Here is a 20338-nt window from a genome sequence, read left to right as displayed (position 1 = left end):
TCGGAGAATGGATGAGCCGGCAGTGGTGAGGCTGTCATGGAGGAAGAGTGTTTCAGGCATGTCAGCCTGAGACGGGACAAGAGAGTGCCAAGCCAACTCACGTGCCTAATCCTGGTCACGTGTTGATCCGGGATGTGCTGCCACGTGATACAATCGTGCATGGACGCATGACGTATATCATGACAGTCGTGGGGCAACTGGCACTCCATGGCCATGCAGTGGCTCCAGCTTCAACCTGCTCCTCAGGCTGTAAAACACCTTGGTCCAACCTTGCAGTGGAAAGTCGATAACCGACTCCATTTGGTAGCCGCCCAATCACTGCTTCTTCCCACCATCAGGATGACGAAGCTTGCTATGATGTATTCGGGTGCACTGCATTCGTGCATTGTCGTTGTATTCTGGAGCACGCTGCGTTGGAACAGGGCTCAGGCTGCCCAAACCTGCTCCCGGTCGAGTGAATCAGCAGCCCGCGCTATGCGATGACGGCTTGAGGTTCAAGCTTCCAAGGTCCAGTGGTTTGTTTGTGTTCCGTCAGACCGCGCAGGTGGGAGAGGTAAGGTATATAGGACTCGCACATGCTTCTCGCCGTCCCAAGTCCTCCATTTTCCCGCTTTTATCTATCTCACTGCCAGCATACCGGTCAAACCGAACGTTATTCATCTCTAGCCAAAACATATCTCGCTAGCTTTATTCCAGCCCTCTAACAAGCCATCACCATGAACACCCAAGGAACAGCCGCTGGCTCCAACCAGCAAGAGGACTACCTCGACAAAGGCCTCGACGCTGTCGAAAAGAAATACGGAGGCGGTAAGCCCTGAGACCTCCTTCCCTTATTTATCGCGATCAAAAAACAATTCTAACCTTTTGATTTCTCAGGCAAAATCGACCCAGCCAAGCAGCGCAGCACCAACGAGAAAATCACCGACAAGGCCCGGGGTCTAGTCGAGAAGGCCACTGGCAAAGACATTCCTGACAAGGTACGTGCGAGCGAGCGAAGCCCTCACAATCATCTGCCATCACACAGCTTTTTGACTGACTTGGTGTCTCTCGTGCACGAAACAGATCAGCAACTAAACAAGGATTTGGATATAAAACAAAGACAGAATCAGCCTAGCCTAGCAATACCTTAATTACCTACCTAGGTAGTTGAGGCATGATTCAGGCCTTTATAATGAAATGGTCCACGAACTCGGACCTGAATTCAAGAATATGTTCATCATCTCACAGAGCCATATCAGAATTCTATAGTACCTTAGATACCCGCGTGTCACGGTGCCCGTAGGTACCTAGGTACCTAGTAGGAAATTCGGGGCCCCGCGGCCTCTTGCAGTTGGTACTGTACAGTACAGGCTGATGGTACTCTCCTAGGTACCTACTAGGTAGGTACCTTACTCGTGGGGGAATGCAGTAATAAAGCCCACCAAGATACTGTACCTAGGTACAACATACCTACAACTAAACACTGCATCGTCCCACAGTCCCCGTCCCCGTGTCCGGAAAGAAACGAACAGAAACACGAACATGGACATGAAAACCAGTTAGAGGTATACAGTTGTACCTAGTTCATCCTTACGGGGTCTCCAGCACGCCGCGCGCGCGAAACAATCCAGGACGGGAGAGGCAGCTGCAACAAAAATTCCTGTACCTGGTATTACTGTACCTATTATTGTTGTAGTGGCGCCCCCGCGCCAGCTGGCCCTTGGCCAAGTTCATCGGCTTTGCCGATATTGATTCGGTATAGCGGTGGCCAAGGGCACACACACCTTTGGTCTACAACTACAGTATCTCGCATGGAGAAGAAAAATGTGGGATTTCTCCAACTTTGGCGTTTCTGTTTCGTCATTGTCCTCAGCCACGCATCCCATCATCGTCTCTCGTTTCTCGTGTGAATATCCTTGTTCTCCCATTCGAGTGTCGATCTCTTCTTGCTAGTCCAATAGAGTTGAAGTTGCAGCCACTCGCTCTGCGCTAGCTTCCGTGCTGAACTCCGTGCTAGCTACTGGTAGGAGCCTCGGGATTTCTTTTGGATCCCGGCCCGCCAACAGTGCCCTGCCTTCCATGACCTAACTGCTGTAGGTGCCATACTCTCAGTTACAGGTACCTGGGTATAGTAGGAGATACTGAAAGATATCCAATCCGGCTTGCCTGTATAGTGGTCTAGCTTCCCCTGATGCGCTCGAGCCGTACGGATTGACTCTTTCATGGTGTATCGCGGTCGACCCGGCGAAACGCGGGACAACGGCCCGACGGGATCCCGTGTTATTGCGGCAACGCGTCACGTCTTCTCAGGTCGGGCGGAACTGTAGTGTAGGGTAGTTGTATATCATTGAATCAATAGATCGTGCCCAGTTCAACTCGTCGTCAACCAGGGGAGAACTGTGGCAACCGCGGCGTCTCTTGTCCAGGAGTCAGCATTTAATCGTCTAGAATGGGATTCAGCGGACCAACCTCCAAGAGAGGTGTGACTCGGCAAGGCCTGTAATGACCCCAACCGTTCTGGTCCGTAACTGCCGGTGGAATCGGGGACCAACTGTCCCTGCGCTAGGAGAGGAGGAGGCCCCGTCGGCGGCGGCGAGAGATCGGGGGCACGACCCGTCTCGAGCAGGATGCCCTCTGATGTGATGGAGGGTAATCGAGTCAAGGCAATGGAATCCGGTGACAGTCGTTGAGAAGTTGAGACGTTGGAGGATGAGGCAGGCGTGCCACTTGGTAGAGATGGCGGTGGTGGTACAGATGGTGGAGGGCCGACAGTAGTTCCTGGCACCACTTCGAATGTCCCGGACGAAGTGGACGATCGCGACACCACAGGAACATGGGGGCTGGGAACAGGCAAGGGCAGGATAATCCGGCCGCCAGGACCGACCAGACCCGAGTCGAGCCGCTGAGGAGGCACACCGAAATCGATTTCCGGCGTTTCCGAGGTATTGGACGCATTCGAACCATCCTATGAAACGTTGTCTTAGCAGCTTTCGCTCTGATAGAAGATACAATCGGGCAGACGTACAGTTTCACCGGCGTCCTCAATCAAGGCTCTGACTTCGGGAGAAACCATGGGCATGATCTGGTTTAAGAGAGTCTCATATCTGGCCAAGCGACGTGAGGTGGCTGTAAGATCCTCCGCGGTTCTGTAGGCAAATTTGGTCAGCATTTCCACTTTAACAAATACCAATTCACCATGATCGAAGCTGGCTGGTTCACTGACTTTCGCTTCCTCCATCCCTTGCCGTAGCCATAGTAGCAGGTCGTGCCGGTATGAAGGCATCGCCGACAGGCTGGCCGGGACCCGTCGCATTTTGTTTTTCGTTCACGACATGGTTCGCAAGCGTGCGAGGTGCGGGCACGTTCGGGTTTGTCCCACGTCGACGAGGTGGTGTTGTTGCTGTGGCCGTGACCGTGACCGTGACTCTGACTATTGGCATTGCTGTCGTTGTTGCTATTGCTATTGTTGGCGGGCCGAAATGGTGGACCACTGCCAGCGTTGGATAGATTCACCGGGGATGCACTGGGAGGCGGCGACAGACTATTGGAGGGATTAATGGGTCGCATATTAAGCCAGTGTATGGCCTTGCGCCGCGGCTTCGATGCAGAGAGCCGAAGACAACTTGAACAGGCCTGTAGCAGAAAAGGGCAAGCGATGGACTGAAAAGTCCAGCAGGTCTGGTCTAGACTTGCGCCCGTTCAACTAGAAGAATTGTCCTGCGAACAATAACGATGCAGAATGCCCAGTGCAGCGCAGTGCAGTGCCGTGCAGTGGTCGAGATATGTATAAATGCGGGCGGAAAAGAAAGCCAAATAAGATTCCGGAAGATTGCCAGGGTAGGGACGGGTTGATGTACTCCGTATAGAAGCAGCCAACAACTTTTTCGCCTGGTCGCGGTCTTTGCGAAGGGTTTCGGATCGGCGGCGGTGGATCAGGCGACAGGCCAAATCATGTCGAGTGTGGCAGCGAAGCCAGTGGTGGTGAGTGGTGGCGTCCAGTGGTAGGGGACGAAGGATGGTCCAGGGGTTTGCGAGGGGAACGGAAGGGGAGAACGGGGAGAGAAGTGTTTGAGAGGGTGACGAGCGACTGATGCAGTGACCTGTCTTGTCGTCAGAAGTATGTAGAGTAGAGCGCCGTGTCGCGGGAGGATGGTCGAGGGCGAGGGTCGACGGTCGAGGGACGGGCGACGAGAGTGGTGGCAGTGGCAGTGAAAAAAGAAGTGGACTGGTACGATTGCGGGTTGTTCTCCGGCACACGATCTTCAAGGGCAGATTCAGTAGTTAACTTTGAGTGGATATGGACGACGGAAGACGAGCCCGTCGAGGGTGCTGCGGCGATCCAGACAGCACAGCAGTAGCCGACACCCGTCGCGGGTGGTGATTGTGCTATCACTCACTGCAAGGTAGAGAGCAAAGAAGTGCGAGGAAAGATGGACTACCAGTGGATTAGTACTATTGTAAGTACTGTCCACAGCAATGGTGCTGGTGGCTCCGAAGGCTCCCTCGCAGTGCAATCCTACAGTACGTGCCTGTGGTGGTCACAGACGGAGAAGATGCGAGAAGTACCACTGGCATGCTACAGTCCTACCGGTACAAGTACGACGACCCATCAAGTCCTCCGATTCTGGTGCAATTGGGCCTCCCTGGGGCCAGCCCGGCAGAAGCCAAAAGGCGGAGGGAGGGTGGGCCAGCGTCGGTTGTTGAAGGGTCGAGATCGAGGTCGAGGTCGAGGTCCAGGTCCAGGTCCAGGTCCAGGTCCAGGTCGGCAGCCGGAAAGCATGGAGGCGAGCGGCCCACGAGGAACGATTCGGCCGCCGACGATGCGATGGAGCTGGAGATCAACTGGCGCCGGGACAATCATGATGGAGTTCTTGTCTCCTTGTTCAGGCCAGTAAACAGCTGGAGAAAACAGGACACCAAACGCCTGTTCTGCTGCTGGTTTTTTTGGTCGCAGCAGCAGTGCAGTGTCAATAAAAAATGTTACTACCCACTAGGTACCTAGGTAGGAACTCAGAGGCCTTCGGTCTCGCCGACTCGGAGCAGAAGTTGAACGTCACCCAAATGGTGTCGAGTTGGTACAGTAGGTACACTGGCACCAGCTGCAAGTGGTCTCGCGACTCGGACTAATCGACCCCTACTACCATCTTGGTTCTAGCAGGTCGTGGTAACATGGGCTCGCCAGTTGGGTTGGAGAACTAATACCACCTGGGTACTACTAGTACCTATAGTGGTGATGGTTGGTTCGCTCCCAGGCACTGCAGTGGCAGAAGCAGTCAAAGTAGCAGCTGGTGTAGGTTACTAGTAATAATAGTGCATGCACTGCCAGTGCAGTGGTAGTGGTCGCTACCAGGAACAGGATGAAAATTTGCAACGGCCCGAACAGGCTCTTTCCGCCTGAGGGGATGGTTCAAGCCCGTCATGCCTGAGAGCCGCAAGTTGAAGATCAGGTGCTCGTCGCCTGCAGTGGCAGCAGCATCATCGTGGTGTGCAGTGCTAGACAAGTGCTTATAGGCGTGCAGTGGGGAGACCTCAGTCACGGCCACTACCACTAGGTACCGTACAGTGCAGCAGCCTGAGTACTTTGACGCCCGTCCGAGCACGAACAGAGACCGGCGACTGCAACCGCAACCAAAACGCGAAGCAAGGCAAGGCAACGGCAACGCGATGTTCAGTAGGTAGTTGTTATTCGAATTTTGTGCACTACAAGCGACAGTTTTGGCGTTCGGAGATGGCGGGGGGGATCTCGACGGGCACTCAGCTTGAATCTGACCACCACCACCACCACCACCACAACAACACCACAACCACCTAGTCGATGGTAGAATTCTCTACGCACCGCGTATACAAATCTCCGCACAAGTTGCGGAGAGAATTCTGCCACCGACTAGGTGACAACCGCCACGATAACAGGCACGACAGCCGAGGGTCCGGATGACACCTGTCTACCAGGTAAGTTTCCTCGTTTATGTCGTGCCAGTCAGTGTCGCAGAGATGATTTCCGAGAAAAAAAGTCAATCACTCGCCCCGTAATCAAAGCTTCCTTTTTGAGCGCAGTGGGTGATGGAAAATGTTTCCAGTCGGAAGCAATTGGAGGACTCGGGTGTAAAGTCTCGTGTCTCTCGTGTCGCCATTTACTTCAACTTCTTGATGCCACCAATTTTCGAGATGCTCAAACTTGGCTTTCGCCGCATGCACTTACTGCAGTGGGTTCTAGCCTACCTAGGTACCAGGTAGGTGCTTCAAGTTAGAGAGGTAAATTGGAGCGACAGGCTCATACCTAATATCCTTCTCAAGCACTCGGTTATGCACTGATCACGCTACTTTATCTAATCTCGGGTGCATACCTACTGTAAGTACCTTAGGTACTGTACCTAGGTAGTAGCGAGGTAGTAGTATACCACTCTGGTATAGTGACCTCCAGACCGGACATTAATGAACACCTGCAGTTGTATGTCAAGGGGAAAAAGACCAGTCCAGACCTACTCGGAAGGAAAGTTGTGATTTGTGCAGTCAGCGTCACTGGCTGGTGTCTACAACAGTGCCTCGCTCATACCTCGCTGGTACTGCGGTGGTGCTGTAGATACCTGCTGCGTACTATGTAGTGTATACTCCTGACCTGTCCTCAACTAACCCCGTATCCTAGCGACTTCCGGCTCGGAAACATTCAGCGTATATCAATCCACTCTGAGTGTGCTAGTAGCCTCGTGTATACAGTGCCTACGGCGGGAATCACGTCTCCGTCAGGCCATCTGACTTTCTGGCATTCCGAAAAGTTACTAGGTAGTACTGCTAGTACGGCAGTTATTTCCGTGGCCAACCCGGCATCTCCCATGTTATGCCTAGGTATGGAAGAAGATATCCGGATGCGACGGCTGACGAAATTAGACACTGGCACACACGGAAGGACCACCTCTAATAAAGCAAAGTTTGGAACAGGAGGATTTGGATTTATTTTCCCGCGCTTAAGGTTCAGCCAGAGATGCATTGCTCGAGGTTCAAGGTTTGGGTCTCGACCCATCATTCATCGGGCCTTTCAACTTTATTCGGGTCATCGTCATCATCATCGTTACCTATTTTCATTGGCAATAGTACAGGTGCAGCCAGCGGTATCGCCGATCTGGCCCCTGACTTTGAAGTCTCAGATAACACATCAGCAAACTTGAACGCCTAAAGACCCCGGGATCCCAACCCTTGAACACTGCCTGCTTTACCCCGGCAGTGCCCACGCCTGTCCCTCTGACAGAGCCCCGTTGCCAGCTCTGCAACTTCTCATGAGATACGCCGATTCGTCCTGACTCACGGGGTCACCCTTTTGATATTGATACAGAGGTAGCTCTATTTGCTGCACAATCTGCGTTGTCGAGATTCTTGTCGAAAGGAGTTCTGAAGCGTATCAGAGATGACAGAGCAAAGTGACCGCAGTTTCAATACGTTACAGGTTTTCACCCTGTCAGGACAAACACTATATCGTGTTGACGACCTTCCGTTCAACGTCGAGGAGCTGTCCATCTGAAATGCAGCCAACCAGCTACACGTTCAAAGGTAGCCTTTTTCGGAGTAATATCTCTGTGCTCCGGGATGCAAAGGAAACGGTGCCTTTGCCATCTCCACCGGATTGAGAGGATATGTGAGCGGACTCTTCTCTGGCGGAATATGCTTGTACTGGACCTCAATGGCAGCTCTTGTCTCGACCAGACACCAGGTCAGCAAGTACGCAATGTCTTGGGGCATATCGTCGCGGACAAAGATGACAAAGTCGGAGAAGTCGAGCGCAGGTAGCTCGGTTTCCAAGTTTGCCCAGTATCCCTTAGGGAGACTGTTCGTGGGCAAACCGATCGAAGCATGCAGAGAGTCGAGCGCCGCCTGTTCAGCCGGCAATGGGATCAATCTGCCGGACTCAATCAATCCCCTCCACCAGGGCGTCATGATGGCCTCCTGCAGCACAGCGTCGGCCTCGCCTGTCTCCATGAAGGCAATGCACTGTTCAGGTCGATGGGCAGTAACAAATTTCCCACCCCAGGAATTGAGTTCTGCCTCGGAGATGCCATGGGCCTCTATGAACCGGCGGGCAACGAAGCCGATGAAATTCGTCCCATCGTGCGTGGACGTCGCGATCTTGAGAGGCGGTTTGACACGGCGCAGGTCGTCGAATGTCCTGATCTGCAGTTTCGTGTCGATCGCAAGAACCATCCGGTCGTTCTGGGGGAGCACGGCCAGCGCGCGGAGGTTCGGTAACGGCTTACCAGCAAACAGTGACCCGTCCTCGCCTGTCAGAGCGCTCTTGAGCAGCTTGGCTGGCGTGTTGATTGCCAGGTCTGCTTCGCCGTTCTGCACTAGGTACAGTGATTCAATCCCGCCGCCGCGGATGCTCCATGTCGCCACGCGGCTAAGGGGGCCTGCTCGGTCGCAAAACTCTTGCGTTAGCCATCCGCAGATCCGATGGAAGTTGGCTTGGCCCCAGTCCCCGATGAAGTTGAGCGTGTGCGATCGGGAGAGCCGTGGTCCGCTGCTGCGACTGAGCGCCAGGCTGGAGATATCGACCGTGGTCATGTTGGTCAGCGGTATGCTGGTGGATCGGTTCTTCGGTTTATTCGACGCTTGGTACGTTGTCTAACGAGGCAGAGCGATGAGCTGCTGCTGTTTCTCTTGTCTAAGACTTGAGGGAAGAATGCCTGGTCTCAACCCGACTTTTTGGTGGAGGCGTGCAGCGTCACTTACACAGTACAAGGAGGGTTCTGTTTGCTCCTCCTGAAACCACGAAGGACTTTTGCTAGTTTGTACTTGGCTGGGGCTCGGATAGGCTTCGCGAGATGCAGTGAGGCTGAGCGGAAGATATGGCGTGGAGCGGTCGTTATATAACTGACTGCCAGCGGTTGACTGACCGAGGCTCAGCTCTTCGTTTTTGTCCTCTTGTTGCTATCCGTCCAAACTCGAACTCTTATTAGTACGGGAGAATTGAATATACTGTGTCCCACCCCACACGGGGGCTACGCTGACCTTATATTATGACTTTGCTGGCAGAACCCGCGGTATCGTAGTGGATACACTACTAGTAGAGCTGGGCATCCCAAGGCTGTTCAACTGTCCACATCGCGATAAATGGGTCCACACACGCACCTCACCTAAGGTACGCACCGCACGGAGAGTTGATTTACGCTGACAGGCAGAGAACGGTGCTGGTTTGAAACCAGACAAAGACCTCGACGGCATTATTCAACCCCGCCACTACTACAGTACCATTCTACTACTGCTATCCGATCTTTCCCCATATTATACCCGATTGACATGCTCCCCGACATTGGCCCCATGTTTCGTCTGTTACTACCTTGCTATGCTCTAGTTATAGTCTCAGAGGGTCGGTTGTCGGAACCATTCTGGTTCCGAGTCCTTCGAATCCGAGTCCCCCACTACCCACTACCCACCCCCCCGGGCCCCTGAGTCCGGAGCCCCGCCGGGTACCTGGTAGGTCCAGATCCTGTACAACTGTGCAAGTGACCACTGACCGAGTGGACTGTCGACCTCTATGAGAGCTTTGGAAGAGCGTTGGTTAGTCTTTTTTGTCCAGACTCAGAGAGGCGAAGTGGAACATTGGCATCATATCAATAGGTATAACCTTGAATAGTGTGTCCGGGGATTCGATAGCGGATCTATCCTCGTCCTCCTCTACGCGTGTCGACGAGACGAGATTGTCATTGTATTGCGTTGATTTCACTTACACCTATCTCTGCCTCTTCGGACTCCGACACCCCAGGTCAAGTCTGCTTCTAATCATCATCGCCAGCAGTAGCAGCAGCAGCACTAGTAGGTATTTCCCATCCCACACCATATAATAGGTTCTGGTCCTCTCCATCATGGAACGATCCATTGTCACGGAACACCTGGACCAATTCCCCGACGAACAAGGAGACGGAGACAACCGCGTCCTTTCCATCCGACGCGATGAAGTCTTGTTGTTTGAGCACCCGACCCTCAAAGGAATCAAACTCCTCGAGCACACACCGCTAGAAGTCGTGCATTTCCCATTGGAATTTTCGCCGCAACAGTTTTCGCCGCCGCGGGGAGTATACGAGAGCGATTTTCTGCGGGTTGAATGGCAGCAGATGAACTCGTTCCGACAACCGTTCTACCACCGCAACGCCGACGTCGACGAGCTGTCGTACCAGGTGTGCGGAGAACGGACGCTGATGACGGAATACGGCACGGTCGAGTTGCGCCCCGGCGACTTCTCGCGCATTCCTGTGCGGGTGGCCCACGACAATTTTGGCCGGCAGGGAATCCATCTGTTATTTTATATCCCTGCGCCCGTGCGCGAGTGTGTCAAGGTCAACAGGACGGCGGGGCCCAAAATTCCCCCGTTTGACGGGTGGCAGGCCGCTACTGTCACCGAGGTCATGACGAATTGTCTTGGTGGGCCGCATTGCGATATTGCGGCTGCAAAGGCGGATGAGAACCTGTTGTTGAAGCATGCTGAGACGATTCGGGACGACGAGTATATTAGGGTTTTGAGGAGTGATGGTACAGACGAGAATGGAGTCACAGCCGCTCCTGGTCAAAGTGTCCTTGTAGCTGGACATTCTTCTCCCGGACCGCTGTGGCTGTACAAGTCGGCCGACGTGTGGATCGGGAGCACGCGGACGAAACCAAAGGCGGAGGACCATGTCAAGAATGGAAACGGAGCTGGAGCTGGAAATGAAGATGGAATCGTCTATCGCCGTCACTCCCGCGTCGAAGAAATCCAATGCCAAATCACCGGCTCTCGAACCCTTATCACCCAACGCGGCATCGTCCAACTCCACCCCGGCGACTTTGTTAACATCCCTGTCGGCGTGGCTTTTACTGATCATGTCGATGGTGATGCTGCATCGAATGGAGAAAGTCACCATATTTCTATCCTGACGCGCCATCCTTGTCCGCCGAAAGCACAGGTCGTGAGACAGGCGAGTCCTGCGACGTGGGACGCTGTGATGGAAATTCGGAATGGACGGAAAGACGTGTGAGGCGTGACATGACAATATCTACCTAGTAGGATAGGTACCTAGGTACCTACCTATAAGGTACACAGTTTGGAAGAGACGAAGAGAAGAATTGGTAGTAACACACTGTATGTCACAAAAATTTCTGCCGCTGCAATTCCTGCTTTCTCCCAACGGGTCCTGTACCTCGTCGGGGTTGTCTAGCCTGGGTACAATTCCTGTCCACAGTAGCATCCTCAGTCGCCAGCGGGTAGGCATCTATGTAGGTGGGTATGTTGGTAACTGTAATGTGGTGGTAGGTAGTGCGAAAGCGAGACCTTTGTCTTTCTCGGCTTCTGGCTTTTGCTACTGATTATCTAATCAGCTACTGCAGTGGCACGCACGCGTCAAAACTCCGTGACCACTTACATAAGCGTGTTGGGGGCAAGTGATCACGGAGTTTTGACGTCCGCTGTGGTGGCACCTCGGCGGGTTCCAATCCTACAATCTCCCACCTACACTATTACTGTTCCAACCATGCACTGTAAGTCAGTACCTTGGTAGTGTACTGTGGCTTGAATGACCCCATGGGGTACTACAGGACTAACCTGGGATTGTAGAGTACGGCCGGAATAAGAAATGCTCGCGCTGCGGCTCTCGCTCCCGCTCCCGCTCCCCGTCCCCGGTGGGACGCAGATAGATCATAGCACCCACAGACTGCAAAGACCAACGTTCAAAGTTCCCACCCATCTCGATGTCGGTGTCGTGTTCGTTGTCGGGTTTCCACACATGTGTGCACATGCGTAGGTATGCACCGCGCGCATCTCTCGGATCGATCCACTGCATCATACAGTGATCCTCTCTATCAACACCATCCGACATCGGTGTCGGCTTCCCACATCACATCATGAAACTGCCGGTGGGAAAAATGAAGCTTCAGTTTCTCGACCCCGCCCGCCCACTGGCAGTACTACTGGCAAAACACCATAAGGGGTTGTATCGGGATTCAATAATCAATCTCTCGATCAAAATCTGTGTTGGATCGGTTCGGCCTCGCTCGACTCCGGCGCCCGAACCGACACTGGGCCAGCTCAACTTCCAGCTGAGTGACAGCCCGAGGTCATCTGGCCTCTACACTTCCAGTTTTCAGTCAAACAGGAAGTGACGATCATCGCGCACAGAGAAATTTCATGGAGCGAGATTCGGTGAGTATAGCACAAGTACCACGGTAACCCTACTTCCTACTTCCCCGGAGCGGTGAATACTTGGCTACCTTTTAGTCTCGTCTCCTTTTGCTGCAGTGGTTCAGGCTGGGGAGTGAAAGAAATAAATACTGTATATACCAACACTGCCGTAACCGCGATTGGGATTACTTCTCTCTCTCTCTCTCTCTCTCTCAAACACACACAGTCTTTCACCGACGCACTACCTAAACCAGTTGTGACCCGTCCCTCATCAGCTACTAGCTAGTGAGTAAGTATCTTGACCAAGTAGCCGGACAACAATGGCGACAATATCAGGAACAACACCAGCACCGGCAACGGCAACAACAACAACAAACACGTCAGGACCCGACGCTCCCCAAACCATGAAATGCGTCCAACTGCACGAATACGGCGGACCCGAAGTCCTCAAAGTCGAAACGCAACCGGTCCCCACGCCCTCTGCCGGACAAGTATTGATGCGCGTGCGCGCGACATCAGTGACATGGTGGGACCTCGCGTTCCGACGAGGCTACCTCAAACAAATCACGGTACCGGGACGACGGGGATGGACGCTTCCCTTCCAACTTGGACGCGAAGCGGCAGGGGAGATTGCAGCGTTGGGAGCCGGCGTGAACACTACGATTGGACTCCAAGTCGGCGACAAAGTGGTGATGATGACATGTCCCGCCTGTGGCCATTGCCCGTTCTGCACTCAGGGCTACGACAACCTGTGCATCAGGGCCGATTTACCGGGCCACACGGCGCCAGGGGGGTACGCCGAATATCTCGTTCTGCGGGCCGAAAACGTGCTCAAGGTGCCTGAACCAACCACAACCGCTACTGGTAAAACACCACAATCTCAAGAACTCAATTGGGAAAAACTCGCCTGCTGTCTCTGGTCCTATGGGACCGTGTTGCACATGGTGGACCAGCGCGCGCGCATCCGACCGGGCGATTGCGTCTTGATCACGGGGGCCTCGAGCGGCATGGGCACCGCGGGGATCCAACTGGCCAAACTGGCCGGGGCGAACCCAATTATCGGCTTGACGGGTTCGCCGGGGAAAAAGCAGGCTTTGCTGGACGCCGGTGCTGATGTTGTGCTGAATTACAGAGATGACGATGTTCAGGCGCAAATCAGGAAACATACCCCGGGCGGATTCGGGCCGGATGTCGTGCTCGATATGGTCGGTGGCCATATGGCGACGCTGGCGATCCAGGTCGCGAGGCTGGGTGCCAGGATCGTCATGGCTGCCGTCATGGGCGGTCGTACGATCGAAGTGGATCTGGTCACGGTCTTTGCGAAGCATTTGGATCTGCTGGGGTCGCGGGCCTCGACGAGAGAAGAGCAGGCGAGATGTCTCAAGTTGTTGGTCGATGGGAAGATCGATCCGTTGATTTCCGATGTCTTGCCTCTGGACGATGTGGCTAGGGCTCATGAACTCTTGGAGCAGGGCACGCATGTCGGGAAGGTGGTGTTGAAGCCGTAATGATCAGATATTGGATTGAAAGCCTGGCGTGTCGACCAAGGGCCAACACTGGTATACTTACTACCTTAGTTAGTACTCCTCAAGCATGGAAAACGTGATTACAGTATCTATGTGATTGTTTTGGAAAATCCCACAGAAAAACCCTTTCTTAGATCATCAATCTTGCCTGGAGTCTATGCAGCTCGTATATACCTAGGTATGTACTGCATATATGCAAGCGTTCCAAGGTGCCAATTTCCAGTCCCTTGGGGTACATAATCTCCATCACCGTCGTCATTTCCTTTTCTATGATACCCTTTTTCAAGCACCCTCCTATAGCTTAGCTTGCTTCGCTTTGCCCAAGGCAGCGTCCATTCTCTGTCTGGTGAGAATGTATTGGCTCGGAAGATCCCAGTTGTTGCTGCTGCCCGGTGTCGTCGGCTGCCTTGGGTTTAGACTGGCCCCAACCAGCCCAGCTACATGTCGTCCGCAAAGGCCAGCATTGGTCATTCCATGACCAGAGTATCCAGCACACAGAAAAAGGCCCGGCGATCCAGGCACCGGACCGACCCAGGGATGCCCGTCGACGCTGGACCCGATGATGCCGGTCCAGGAAGCCGCAATGTCGAGCATGCCAGGAGAAGAGGATGACTGGTGCGCAGAACCTGACACGTCTCTTTCGGGGCCTAGGTCCAATCGTTCAGGTAGACTGCGAAGATATAGTTCGACCGTCTTGTCCACGTAGGAATCGTCGCTCACGCCCACTCCGTTCCGCGGAGGAAGGTGTCTCCCGCCGCCTAACATGAGATGGCCGCCACCGCCTGCTCCCCGGTTGCTTTTGTCCACATGCGGATTCTGCACGAGATAATCCCCCATGACCCTATCTTGACTGCCGATGCCATTGAAGCCATAACTCATGGGAAGAAGACGGCCTGTCGAGAAGGGAGAGTGGCGAGGCGGAATAAGAGCCGACATTTGCGCCTGGACAGGAGATATCAAGGTGCTGAATTCCGGTAGGATGTGCGAGGTGTATGCATTTGTTGTAATAATGACATGTCTAGCTTGGACGGGGCCGCGAGTCGTACGGACTAGCCAGTTGAACTCCGGATTGATATGGTTGCCTGGCACAGTTGTTGCATGCTGTCTCTCAATAGCTGTGACGGCTGTCTTGGTCTGGAGATTCAATACCCCCTCATCAAACCTTTCGAGTAGCCGCTCCCACATCCAAATGACGAGCTTGTAAGGGCTCAACGACGCCGCAACTTCCTGCACAATGGCGCCCACGGCGCCTGGTTGGAGTCTGAGCTGTCTTAACTCGTGTGCATCTTCAACGACGTGCACTAGTTTGCGATGCTGGGGGCTGGTGATGGCCGCCACCGGTGCTGCTGGCTGGGTTTGCGATGGAGCTGGCGTGTCGGACGTTGAATCTGGACGAACATGCCCGACAGCTGCAGATGTGGGCTCCCCTAGAGCAGCTTTGGCTTCTTCGAAATATTCCTTGTTCCAAAACGCGACGCATCCACGAAGCCTGCGGAAGTCGCAGGGGATGTCGTTGTCGCGAACCAGACTTTCGATATGTCGAAAATTGCGGAGTTCAAAGTCGATGATGGGGCTGCTTTCGGCGTGGATGACTGGTTGTAAGTGGCCGCCATTCCGGCCTGTAGCGGCAGAACATGTAGTCCTGGCCTCTAGCACTAGAAGCTCGACCTCGACCTCGTCGTCGCTGTTATTGTTGTGGTGGTGTTTTGGATTAGAGTCTTTGTCTTTGTCGGGGTGTAATTGACGAAGCAGCTCGTCTACGGCGAAAGTCCCTGACATGCCTGTGCCGATGACCACCACGGCCGCCTTGGATGGGAGATCCGGCGTCGAGCGGTGGTCTGCAATTTTGTTGGGATGGCATGTTTGCCAAAACGATGCTGTGGGATTGGGTGATGGAAGACTGGCTGGCCCTGTTGTGACTGGGGGAGGGTTGCCGTCGCTCATGCCTATGGTTTTGACCCGGCGTACGCTGGCAGATGTCGGCCCTCGTTGTTTGTCAGGTCGCCGAAGTGCTGAGTTGGACTGTTCCAGCTTCCTGTTTACTAGCCAGAATTAAGGTGTACTACTAGGATCGATGTTCGAGGTGCTTTTTCAAGCTGGTATCTTCTCGCCAGCCCAATCCTTGGGGGCCCCCCAACCCGCCGCTTCCACCTTCCCCAGCTTGACTACTAGTATCGGGAGATCTTCAGGATGTGCTCCACTACTACGAGATAACCACCTCCACCTGGACGGAAGACTTGACCTTGTGAGAGGACAAATATAAAATTACAGCATCTATATTTGCTACGAGGATGTTACCCCGAGGGAACCGTCGCACCTGGCGCAACGTGCCTCGGTAGCAAGCCGACTTTGGGCGATGTGGGTTGGAAAACGATAGTTGGATTGGACGGAACGCATGTCCAGTTGTGCTGATATTCCCCTACCAACGTGCGAGGCTTTAGATAGGACAACTACTGCCCAAAGCCGCTGTTGAATGAAAAGGACACAACCGCATTGCCTGGGCCATCTCACGCACCGACTTCGGTGCCCCTGCCGTAAGTTCGTGGACCTGCTGAGGAAGCACTTCAGGCGCTGCATCGTCAGCAGCACTTTCACAAGAGACAAGGGCATGGCCCTGCGGTGGAAGTGGTCCATTCAAGTCGTGATCATTCTTCCTCCGTTGTAACAGAAATTGTCTGCGGTCCATGGCTCTCTCCCAAACGTACTTCCAATGATCCCCGACCTCGTCCTTCCAGCAAAAGTCTCGCAGGATCTTTTCCAACCGCGGCCACTCACGTGCCTCCAAGTACATCTCTAAAATGTGGTCCATAACTACGTGGGATTCCGGCATAGGCGCGACTCGAAGCCCCAATGCACCGGCGACAGCGAGACTCGCCCAAATCATACAGTGTTGCTCCTCTTTTGACAAATTCGGCGCATGGCGGGGCATGGTCTGAATGAAGTTGCGAAGAAGGGGATCATGGAAGAGGCTCAGCGGTTCCATTCCACGGAGTTGGAACATGTATGCAATGAGGCCAGATGTAAGATGATATTCAATGGCTGTCTTGGTCGTCAGGTACATGCGTTGCAACGAGGATAAGATGACTTGAATCATGACCTGACGCCTTCCGTGTTCCCGGCGGGCTGCTGGACACACATGCGCGTCCTGTGGTGCGCTGTCCGGATCTGCCAAAGTGTTGGCAGCTGAAATTGATGCGAGGAGCTTGATCATTTGAACCGATATCCGAGACCTCAGACTGAGTTCCGAAAGACCGGGTGGGAGTTGCGAGAGAATCATACACAACTCGGGCGAAAAGGGTGTCTGAGGGTAAGCCAACGGTTTATAAAGATCCAGCTCCTCAAAGGCTTCCTTGGTATATGCAGGCGAGTCTGAAGGAACCTCAGGCGCCTGGCCAGTCACAAAAGATCCCAGAGACTTGTAGACAACCAAGCTGAGCTGTACAAAAGTGACCCAGTCAGACTGTGGCCGTGACTCTCCGACCGGGGTCAACGGACCCCGAAGCTGGATCATTTTGTCCAGTCCCTCACAATGCATGCGTACTCCGTCATGGTTGCCAATTAGGTATTCCGTTGTCATCAACATCGTCACTGTCAAGAGAGCCGCATCATCGGTGCAGTCATCTGACCGGATTTTGGCATTGAGACCCGCCATCGCATTCCCACGGTGTTGGACGAATGCAACATCCTCGAAAGTCGGCCTGCCCAACGAAAGGAGTATCGAAGCTCTGCAAACTGCGATGATGGACTCGAATAGAACCGAATGCTTGAGAGCAAAAGGTAGCAGTAATGAGAGATGGGGGTTCACCGGGCCAGAGGCCGACGAAGACGCATTTCCCATGCCGTTGCATGTCGTTATAAAGAAGTCCATAGTATGTTGCACGCACTCGGTTGCTTTGATGGGCAACACCGTGAATGGATCGACCCGGATTCCATTGGAAGGCAAAGGCTGAACCGGAGAAGGTATACCTCTGGTGGATTTGGAGCATTTCCTCAGCCTATGCTTTGCGGTTGGTGCCGGACGCGATGCAGTCTCTTGTGTGTTTGAACTTCGTAGCGGAGACTCAGGAGGATGCCATTGTATAAACCTGTCGGAAGGGACCTTTGATTCCCAGTGGGATAGGTCGTATGTCTTCCAGCGAATAGTCTTACATTTGCCTGTCCGCTTCCTGGCGCAGCGTGCTGGGGCCTGGACCGCCGACTCTTGATGCACGAATGGAGTTTCTGTAACCGCCATGGAGGGTGTGCTCGGCAGGTCGATAGTTTGACTATTAATAAGCAAAAGGAATCGGGGCCGACGCGCGAAGTTGGTCGTTGAACTTGGAGTCGTCGAGATGATTTATCAGGGCAGCATCGTACCTGGTGTTGTGTCATCGTACCATAATTCTTCCGGTCATGACAGCCAAGGAATACGTGCCGTGTGACTATAAGATGCGTCTTTTGATATGCTCGGCTGTCAGCTCATGCAGTGATGTTCTGCGCTTTCAGGCGCCCTGCATTTGCCCCTGGGTCGGAAACGAGTCCAAGCCAGGCGCCGTGCCAGGGTTGGAACATTATGACTGCCTTAACTACCGGGTAGTGTCACGGCATTTTGCCGCTGATACAGCAGGCGGCCGTCGACATCACTGTTGTATCTCTGGATCTAGCTCACTGGCCTTCGCAGGAAGTGCCCCTTCAGGGGTGGCATTATCATCTTGCTCAGGCCCCTGTTCGATCAGGTATTCGTCGCCTTCTTCTGGCTCTTCATATCCTTCGGCGGTATCAATGTCACCAGTGTCGCGAGTCTCGGACCTCTCAATGAAGCTAGGTCTGGCGGAAGGCTTGCTCTTGCTAAGCCTCCCCTTTCCACCACCACTGGCGGTCGGCAAAGAACCCTGCAACGTGCGGCATAGGGCTCGATATGCACTTGCCCACTCGAGCTCTTTTTTACTCGCCTTTTTGGGTAGATACCCTGCCACCGGATCGCCCCATTGGTCGTAGCCCTTCCCCGCGTCAACGCCGTCGAAGGTTTCGGGCAACTTCGAGAATCTCTCTACTGCCCCTTCGTCCAAAGTTTCACCACTACCAATGGCGTCAACCTTGGCTTTTAGGATGACCCGAATCTTGGCCATTGTTCCGTTCTGATACCAGCCGAAATATCGTCTCTCGCACTCGTGTCGAATGTAGAGCTCTGGCACGTCGACCAATGCCTTGAGTTGAGGGTCTTGCAGGTCGCACAGTTGCCACACCTTACCATCCGGAGGGATATCGTGCTTGCCTGTGAAAATATGAGATGTCTTGTTCTTGCTGCGAACCCAGTCCTGGCCGAGACTGTCTCGGTTCTCAGCCGCCTCTCGGTTACTGCGCGGCAACAGCTGTATAAGAACACTCTGGTACTTGCGGTAAGCGCGATTTGTTCTTGGGTCCACCCCTAGTTTACACACAGTGTCCCGCCAGGGTCCTGATCGTATCGCGAATGCAACATACGCCAGAAGGTGCTTCACTAAGAATACTGGGGCGTCATCAGGGAAGTGGTTGAGTAGAGCTCGACGGGTCCAAATCGGTCGTTCATCGAAAAGATCCTTCAGCAGTTTGTATACCCTTTGATGGGCATCGGATAGGTCTGACAGAGGAACGCAGCCCGGATCTGGTGCATCCGGCCACTTCTCGTCGTCATATTGGCACTGGTATGTAAGTAACTTTTTGGGTGCCTGGCTATTGCGTAAAACTGCTTTACCAGTAACAGGATCGGTTACCATCTTTACAGCTTGGTTTTGCCGGTAAGTGTAGTTCAGAGGGAGACTCTGTGTCGACCACACTGGTGGCGGAAATGTTTCAGTGTTTGTGAGACCGTAAGTCTGAGGAAATGACCATTCTTTGAGAAGTGGATATTCCCCAGGGAGAATTTTGGTCTGCAATTCGGTCAGGAATGCAGATCCGGAGGCAGAAAAGACATAATCCGGCATAGTCCGCCATATGTGCGTTGATCCAACAATACCCACAACTTCGGACTGACTTCTGTGAGGATTATCTCGTAAGGACCGTATAAGGTAAGCAGCATCCTTCCTGGGAGGAAGAGAGGCATGGGGCTCTGTAAATGGTTCGTCAGAGCCACGCTTTCTTTTCCTTCCTGTCCGCTTTGGGACCGTGAACTTGAGCAATAGATTGTCTGTCCTTTTGTTGAAAGATACTACCGTTCGGCTTGCGGGATCATCTGGCTGGAATTTGAGTCCCAACGTTCTGTCAGTCCCAGGAGCCAGGCACTGTGCAACCTCCTCAGGGCCTCCAAGCATTTGCACAGCCCGGTCGACATTTTGCACAATGCAAGGATGCTCGATAGAAACAATAGGCGTATTTGGAACCGGATACCAAGGCGCAGCCTGAGTTTCCAGAGGGTCGGTCATTATGCCAGTGTAGACCGTGCGATCTTCCTTGCAGCTCGAAACGGGGGTAAGATATTATGATGGTGGAAGAGGACGCATTCACTGGCGCAATCCTACTATCGTCAAGACAGCCAGGTCCCTGCGCCCACAAGCGGCTGGAGTGCATATCATAAGGCTCAACTAGAAAGGGTCAAGAGGATGCATGGGCAGCAGATGAGCTGGACAGCGAAAGCGTGAATAGAACCCGCAACTGGGGCCTTGTTTATAGCAGGTGGCGTGTATTAATGTTCACTTTCGCATGTTATTGTAGTCTAGCGCCACCTTGTTGGTGATTAGCA

At 53.6% G+C, this 20338-nt stretch overlaps 8 protein-coding genes across 8 annotated transcripts; 4 read left to right on the top strand and 4 right to left on the bottom strand.

Moving 5' to 3' along the window:
• Positions 1-277: 277 nt before the first annotated feature.
• On the top strand, positions 278-1475 carry HMPREF1120_02648 (uncharacterized protein). Its single transcript, XM_009156693.1, has 3 exons — positions 278-807; positions 877-977; positions 1063-1475. The coding sequence occupies exons 1-3, from the start codon at positions 717-719 to the stop codon at positions 1072-1074; spliced, it is 204 nt and encodes a 67-aa protein (XP_009154941.1). The 5' UTR covers positions 278-716; the 3' UTR covers positions 1075-1475.
• An 875-nt stretch (positions 1476-2350) lies between these two features.
• On the bottom strand, positions 2351-3292 carry HMPREF1120_02647 (uncharacterized protein; the record flags this gene model as incomplete). The annotated part of the gene is made up of 2 exons (XM_009156692.1): positions 2351-2944; positions 3005-3292. The coding sequence occupies 2 exons, from the start codon at positions 3290-3292 to the stop codon at positions 2351-2353; spliced, it is 882 nt and encodes a 293-aa protein (XP_009154940.1).
• Positions 3293-6850: 3558 nt separating this feature from the next.
• On the top strand, positions 6851-11180 carry HMPREF1120_02645 (uncharacterized protein). Its single transcript, XM_009156690.1, has one exon. It carries the CDS (start codon positions 9831-9833, stop codon positions 10974-10976), a length of 1146 nt encoding a protein of 381 aa, XP_009154938.1. The 5' UTR covers positions 6851-9830; the 3' UTR covers positions 10977-11180.
• On the bottom strand, positions 7516-8529 carry HMPREF1120_02646 (uncharacterized protein; the record flags this gene model as incomplete). Its single annotated transcript, XM_009156691.1, has 1 exon — positions 7516-8529. The coding sequence occupies one exon, from the start codon at positions 8527-8529 to the stop codon at positions 7516-7518; it is 1014 nt and encodes a 337-aa protein (XP_009154939.1).
• A 239-nt stretch (positions 11181-11419) lies between the features above and the next one.
• Positions 11420-13783, top strand: HMPREF1120_02644 (alcohol dehydrogenase). The gene is made up of 2 exons (XM_009156689.1): positions 11420-11475; positions 11552-13783. Exon 2 carries the CDS (start codon positions 12436-12438, stop codon positions 13621-13623), a length of 1188 nt encoding a protein of 395 aa, XP_009154937.1. The 5' UTR covers positions 11420-11475; positions 11552-12435; the 3' UTR covers positions 13624-13783.
• A 152-nt stretch (positions 13784-13935) lies between these two features.
• HMPREF1120_02643 (uncharacterized protein) lies at positions 13936-15585 on the bottom strand (the record flags this gene model as incomplete). The annotated part of the gene is made up of 1 exon (XM_009156688.1): positions 13936-15585. One exon carries the CDS (start codon positions 15583-15585, stop codon positions 13936-13938), a length of 1650 nt encoding a protein of 549 aa, XP_009154936.1.
• On the top strand, positions 15233-17797 carry HMPREF1120_02642 (uncharacterized protein). Its single transcript, XM_009156687.1, has one exon. The coding sequence runs from the start codon at positions 17175-17177 to the stop codon at positions 17589-17591; it is 417 nt and encodes a 138-aa protein (XP_009154935.1). The 5' UTR covers positions 15233-17174; the 3' UTR covers positions 17592-17797.
• A 463-nt stretch (positions 17798-18260) lies between these two features.
• Positions 18261-20021, bottom strand: HMPREF1120_02641 (uncharacterized protein; the record flags this gene model as incomplete). Its single annotated transcript, XM_009156686.1, has 1 exon — positions 18261-20021. The coding sequence occupies one exon, from the start codon at positions 20019-20021 to the stop codon at positions 18261-18263; it is 1761 nt and encodes a 586-aa protein (XP_009154934.1).
• Positions 20022-20338: the final 317 nt, after the last annotated feature.

The sequence above is a fragment of the Exophiala dermatitidis genome (assembly GCF_000230625.1).
Source record: "Exophiala dermatitidis NIH/UT8656 unplaced genomic scaffold supercont1.2, whole genome shotgun sequence".
NCBI classification, from domain to species: Eukaryota; Fungi; Ascomycota; class Eurotiomycetes; order Chaetothyriales; family Herpotrichiellaceae; genus Exophiala; species Exophiala dermatitidis.
The sequence above is the reverse complement of the archived record's forward strand: the minus strand, read 5'-3'. Positions and strand labels throughout refer to the sequence as shown.